Below are 6,864 nucleotides of genomic sequence, written 5' to 3' on the forward strand. Positions count from 1 at the left end.
AGTATTGTATGATACATAATATTATGATGTTCTATGATGTTAAGTTGATATGATTCATTTCTAATTGATGATATGATATTCTAGCACTGTTATATGCTGCAATTGTTGCTGTTTGTTGCTGCTGAATCTTAGTGAAGATGTATAAGTCGGTCTAAGTTGTCATGATTTAAGAAGTTGTCCATTTTAATGGAATTGTATAAGATGTTCACGTTGTTGTCCAAGTTGTAGGAAGATTGTGTCGTTGCATAGTCAGTGATGGGGGCTTAATGCCCGACAGGTTCTTTATGACCTTAGTGATGGTGGCTTAATGCCCGACAGGTCCAAATATGACCTTAGCGAAGAGGGCTTAATGCCCTGGTGGTACCACATGCATATTGAAGTTGTCTAAGTTGTTGTTGAAGATGTTGTTGCATTGTAGAGTCGTCATAACTTATATTTGATGATGATTTAATGATGATGTTTGTTTAAGAAGTTGATTACGAACTTAATTATGAAGTTGTTTTCGATAAATGATATGCTTTGACAATGATACTTATGTGAAATACATGATGATGCTTATGATTATATTTGGTGTTAGATGTTGATGCTTATGATCATTATATGTGTTGATGTTTTTGATTAATATATGTGTTGATGTTTGTAATTAATATTTGATGATGTATGCTGATGTTTATGAATTAGTAATTGATGTTATATGATGATGTTTACGTCTACAATTAAGATGATATAAGATGAAGTGTATAACTAATGTAGGAGATTAATGATGCTAGTTAATGGAGTATAAGATATGTTAATGATGTTTAAGTTGTTGAATGTAATTTATATGATTTATATGTTTAATATTATTGTTTGAGAAATTTCGTCCCTTCTGCTTGAAAATGTTGCCCTTCGTATGGGTAACTTGTATGTAATAAAGACTAGAAGTGTTCGTGAGTGGACTCCTCACTTGTGTCTAGGTGCTCTGATACGTAACGGGATGCTATTATTCTATTATTTATTAGAATATGAGAATTATTGGTGTAAGTAGAATTGGGGGTTAGAATAGAAAGAAAAATACGTTGTTGGGCCCAAAATAGATTTAAAAAGAATAGAAAGGTTATAAATAGAGGAAGCTAGGTTGAGAGAATAGTTTACAACGTACGTTCAAGTTTTAGAGAAAAGAGGAGAAAAGCCGAGAGAAGAAGAGAAGAAGAGAGAGCTGCGATTTCTGCAAAATTAAGGTAAGGGTGAGACTATCTTGCTTTAATATTAAGTTGTAAATCATTAGATTACATCTAATAAAGTTGGGGAGAGTTTGTGAGATTAAGAGGATTAGGGTTTTGAGTGAAGAATTGAGGATTAATGGATGAAAATTGTTAGATTGATGTAGAAACTGTGAACAGTCCTTAGATAATCCGTAGAATGATTATTGGAATAGTTTTGAGGTTTAAAACATATGATTAGATGAGAAGTCGGTGAGTTTAAGAATTAGGGTTTATGAGCGATTTTGATGATTAGATGATGAAGAACCGTAGAATTGATGAGAGAATCATGAACAAACCTTAGATGTATATCCTATAGGAATGTTATTAGAAGTAGTTTGATGGTTAGAAACATGAGAATGGATGAAAAGTTGAGATTCTGAGAAAAAGTGATTTTAAGTGTTTTTGAGAAATAAGTGATTCTAGGATAAGCTGTTTTGGAGATTTAAAAATATGATTTTTCAGTAAAATGTGATAGGATTTGTCGAATAGAACGCGTAGGCGAAAACGGAATCGGATTCGGAGTAACGGTTAGGTTTTTACGGACGAAACGGTGAAACCGAAAAAAATGGGACTGCACAGAGCTGCGTCACAGGTGGGCTACTGCCTTCCCACGCTTGGGCGCAGTTTTCCACACCTGGGCGCAGCAAGGCAGCCCCTCATGGGTGACTGCTTGTTGTGTTTTCGTTGCGTGCTGTCAGAACTTCGATTGTTGCGTTCTTGTGTCTTTTTCACCCCTTTCCGTGTTGAATTGGCTTTCGGTGTAAACATAAAAGTTGTAGATATTTGAGTTAGCTTTCTAATGGTTTTAGTTTGACATGAAAATGATTCATAGTTTTTGAGTTATGATGAAAATAGTCCAAGTGGGTCTTAAGAAAACTTTAAGAAAACTTAGCATAACTAATCCCAAGTTAGTCCAAAAACTTATGGTTGGTTTCACAACTTCAACTTAAGTATTAGGGATTTAGTTGAGGTGTTTTATGAGTATTTGGCTCATGTCTCATTGATCAAACTTGATTTGCTTTTGAAGAATGTTTTGGACTTTGATATGAATGTAATTGATTAATGTATATGTGGTTATTGTTGTTGATATGTTGGGATACATTATGTGAGTATTGTATGATACATAATATTATGATGTTCTATGATGTTAAGTTGATATGATTCATTTCTAATTGATGATATGATATTCTAGCACTGTTATATGTTGCAATTGTTGCTGTTTGTTGCTGCTGAATCTTAGTGAAAATGTATAAGTCGGTCTAAGTTGTCATGATTTAAGAAGTTGTCCATTTTAATGGAATTGTATAAGATGTTCACGTTGTTGTCCAAGTTGTAGGAAGATTGTGTCGTTGCATAGTCAGTGATGGGGGCTTAATGCCCGACAGGTTCTTTATGACCTTAGTGATGGTGGCTTAATGCCCGACAGGTCCAAATATGACCTTAGCGAAGGGGGCTTAATGCCCTGGTGGTACCACATGCATATTGAAGTTGTCTAAGTTGTTGTTGAAGATGTTGTTGCATTGTAGAGTCGTCATAACTTATATTTGATGATGATTTAATGATGATGTTTGTTTAAGAAGTTGATTACGAACTTAATTATGAAGTTGTTTTCGATAAATGATATGCTTTGACAATGATACTTATGTGAAATACATGATGATGCTTATGATTATATTTGGTGTTAGATGTTGATGCTTATGATCATTATATGTGTTGATGTTTGTGATTAATATATGTGTTGATGTTTGTAATTAATATTTGATGATGTATGCTGATGTTTATGAATTAGTAATTGATGTTATATGATGATGTTTACGTCTACAATTAAGATGATATAAGATGAAGTGTATAACTAATGTAGGAGATTAATGATGCTAGTTAATGGAGTATAAGATATGTTAATGATGTTTAAGTTGTTGAATGTAATTTATATGATTTATATGTTTAATATTATTGTTTGAGAAATTTCATCCCTTCTGCTTGAAAATGTTGCCCTTCGTATGGGTAACTTTTAGGTAATAAAGACTAGAAGTGTTCGTGAGTGGACTCCTCACTTGTGTCTAGGTGCTCTGATACGTAACGGGATGGGACTTACTTTCATATCTATTCCTTACGTGTCTTTTATGAACTTTTTATGAATAAATATTAACTAAGACTTATGAGATTTCTGATAAGGCCTGTGTGCCAAGATTTCTATTATGTTGAACTATTTTCCGCTGCGTAGTTTCAGATTTTATGATGTTGAATTTTGAAAGATAATTATTATTATCTATTTTAAGATTTTTCAAGAAGTATGTGACATTCCGTTTATGAACTAAATACTCTGATTTATATGAAATTTTTATGTTGGGAAAACGGGGTGTTACAACAACTTGGGGGCTACTGTTCCGGACCGGCCAAAAGAGTACTTGGCCCATTGACTTAGGCCCAATATCATCCGAAGCCCAAACTCCATGTTTGGCATTATTGCTCGTAACATACGCTCTCTCCATGAGGGGGGTGCACGAAGCAAACGAGACCGGTTCAAACGAACCCCAGCGTCTCTTTGCACATTCTGCACGTTCCCGCAATAAACTCTCTGGCGGTTACACTTCCCACGATTTCGTAACCGCCGAAGTCAGGTGTGCCTCCTCAACGGCCCTGCAGCCCTCCACTTCTATAAATAGGGGACTCCATGCAGTCCCCAAGGTAGAACTCTTTCTTCCTCTTAAACCCTCACTCTCTGATCTCTACTGACTTGAGCGTCGGAGTGCCTGCAGGTACACACCCCTCATCCACTCCAAGAAGCCTTCTAACGTATTCCACCACCGTCACAACCACCGCATTCAAACCACCTGCAATCATCTTCTGATCAGGTACGCTCAAAATATATGACAAATTTGTTACAAATTAAAAAAACGACATTCAATAATCTATAGATTTTTTTTATCATGATAAAAACCACATCTTTAAAAATAATCAGGACCCGTTTTGTTACAAATTAAAATAAAAGTGATTTTGATATCTATTAATTAAGAGAATTTATAAAAACAAATCATGATTTATTTTGTTTGGTTATTGTAACTAAAATCACATGTTTTTGTTACAAAATTATATCAACTTTAATAATTAGAGAAAGATTAACTTTAATAATTAGAGAAAGACAAGGGATTAATTTAGAGTGTTTGTTTGTAACTAATAATTTATTTTGATTGAGATTAAGATTAAGTTTGTTTGTTCCTTAAAAAAAAGATTAAGTTAGAGTGTTTTATGAAGTGAGTTTCTTTTAATTTGTTTTAAAAAGAGAAAATATAGGGGGAGGCTGAAGCAAAAGACACAAAAGGATATAATTTTAATGAAGACTCAAAAAATTAAGAAGTGGTAAGATTGTATTTTTGGTATACATTAAGTTTCATAATTAGAGAATAGATCATTAGAAAATAAAAGATTAAGTTTGTTTGTTATTTAAAAAAAAATTAAGTTAGTGTGTTTTATCGAATGAGTTTGTTTTAATTTGTTTTTAAAAGAGAAAAAATAGAGGGAGGTTGAAGAAAAGACACAAATTGATATAATTATGAAGACATGTCAAAAAATTAAGAAGAGGTAAGATTGTATTTTTGGTAGACATTAAGTTTCATAATTATATAATATAATAGATATAGAATAGAAGATTGTTTGTTACCGGAGAGGAAAAAAGTCTTTGACCATTGTTTGTTACCGGATAGAGATATTCTCCTAAGTAAAGCTTCTATTAATCTAAAATAAATCCTTCTGAAGACGCGTTTAAGCTTCTATAAATAATAACCTTCCAACCCTAATATTTTCTTCACAACACAACAATATTACTTTACAACTTCAAAACTTTATATAGTTAACCCTAATTTTCCCGTTCTCCTTCATCTTTCTACTATGGCTTCTTCCCACACCGCTGTGTTTATGTTTTTGGTTGCACTGTTGCTGAGTTCCGCTGCTGCTAGATCATCCCCCAAGTCTTCTCCGTTTCCATCACCTGCTATTTCTCCGTCCGCTAACTCACCAGTGTCTTCTTCTCCGAAACCTGTGAATAGTGCTCCCTCTCCTTCACCGACTGCTTCATCTGGTTCTCCCGCTGCCGCTCCTGTTGTCGCTACATCATCGATTTCTACCCCTCCATCTCAAGCACCATCGCCTACGATTTTTCCTCCTACTGTGACTCCATCGTCGATCTCTACTCCTCCATCTCAAGCACCATCGCCTGTGATTTCTTCCTCCGCTAACTCAACTGTGGGATCTGCTCCTGTACCTGTGAAGAGCAGTCCTTCTCCTTCACCATCTGCCATCAACTATCCACCATCTCCTCCATATGCTTCCCCAGCAGCCGCTCCTGCCATTACTTCATCGTCGATCTCTACCCCTCCATCTAAAGCACCATCAACGTCCACAAACGCTGCCGCCGCTTTGAACAGATTTACAGTTGCCGGATCTGCTGCTGTCGTGGTTTTCGCTGCTGCTTTGATGATGTAGAGAGTTAGGCTTAGTTTTTTCGATTATGAAGGGAACGAGAATTGAAAACCTGTTTATTTCCTATTTCTTTATGTTTGTACCTAAGTTCTATTCCCAATAGTTATTGCTATGTTATGTAATCATTTATACATAAGTGTGATTTGTTTCAATGATATACATACAAATTATTCCGCCATTCTTGGTTTTCTTCATGGTACCATACCATTGACTTGGAAAACTAAAACCTAAGGATATGGTTCTGTAAATTTTACCAAAGTAGAAAATTTAGCAACTTACATACTTATGATACAACAAGTAATATTAATAACAACATGTCTAATGGTTTTTAACTCATGCTGTATGAAGAATGTCAACGACCGGTGGCTTTAGTGAAAGTGCAAAACAGAAACAAAATCCTTTGATTCTAAACAGAAACACACACATAATAAAACATAACAGCCCATAATTGCTATCATAAGCAGTATAACACAATCCTTTGTTTTGTTTCTCATAATGAACTGAGTAACTGATTAAAATTGTGCTTTTGTTAGAGATATTTTTTTCCTACTGTTTAGGTCTAGGGGAATTGATCAAACATGCAATTTAAAAAAGGATCATAATATCCTGCTTCTTTGGTTTCTAATTTAGTATTTTTGCATTTACGGGTTTCTCTAAACCATTGCCATTTGCCACTAAATTGAAAAGAGTTCATTTGATTTGTTTAGGATTAAACGATCTGTGTTATGGTTTGGTTTTGTTACTATGGTGAATGATTTTAAATGTATTCTTCACTACTATATGTATTTGTAATTTCTAGTGAATGATTTTAAATGTATTCTTCACTACTATATGTATTTGTAATTTCTACTTCTAATGTTAATGGGTTATGCCAGAACAAAATATCCGTATAATTTTCGTGGATAAAATTCTTCATAACATGGGGCGGGCAGATAATAATCATGTATAAAATAATATGATATTTTAACTACCTATTATTTAATGGATATAGATGCGGAGTTGATGGTATCCGCACCCGTACATATTCATACATGTCATTGAACTGAATTAATTACATAAAGAGTCTTGTTAACGAGTGCCCTCTTGCACATTATAAGGATTTAAATCAAGAACTTATTTTACAAAAAAAAGTCAAATATTT

The 6,864-nt window shown here is 34.1% G+C and overlaps 1 protein-coding gene across 1 annotated transcript; it reads left to right on the forward strand.

Annotated features, from left to right (window-relative positions):
- The first annotated feature begins 5,132 nt into the window (after nt 1-5,132).
- On the forward strand, nt 5,133-5,901 carry LOC146914675 (uncharacterized). Its single transcript, XM_085722279.1, has 2 exons — nt 5,133-5,289; nt 5,449-5,901. The coding sequence occupies exons 1-2, from the start codon at nt 5,133-5,135 to the stop codon at nt 5,724-5,726; spliced, it is 435 nt and encodes a 144-aa protein (XP_085578405.1). The 3' UTR covers nt 5,727-5,901.
- Nucleotides 5,902-6,864: the final 963 nt, after the last annotated feature.

The sequence above is a fragment of the Medicago sativa genome, chromosome 6 (assembly GCF_051527215.1).
Source record: "Medicago sativa cultivar Bolivia chromosome 6, Bolivia_mono, whole genome shotgun sequence".
In the NCBI taxonomy this organism is placed as follows: domain Eukaryota; kingdom Viridiplantae; phylum Streptophyta; class Magnoliopsida; order Fabales; family Fabaceae; genus Medicago; species Medicago sativa.

What these genes read in the sequence shown, in the direction of transcription:
- LOC146914675 (XM_085722279.1), top strand. Translation starts at nt 5,133, where the DNA reads ATGGCTTCTTCCCACACCGCTGTGTTTATGTTTTTGGTTGCACTGTTG. An exon ending in TTCTCCGAAACCTGTGAATA is followed by an intron (nt 5,290 to 5,448) that starts GTGCTCCCTCTC and finishes CTCCATCTCAAG; the next exon opens with CACCATCGCCTGTGATTTCT.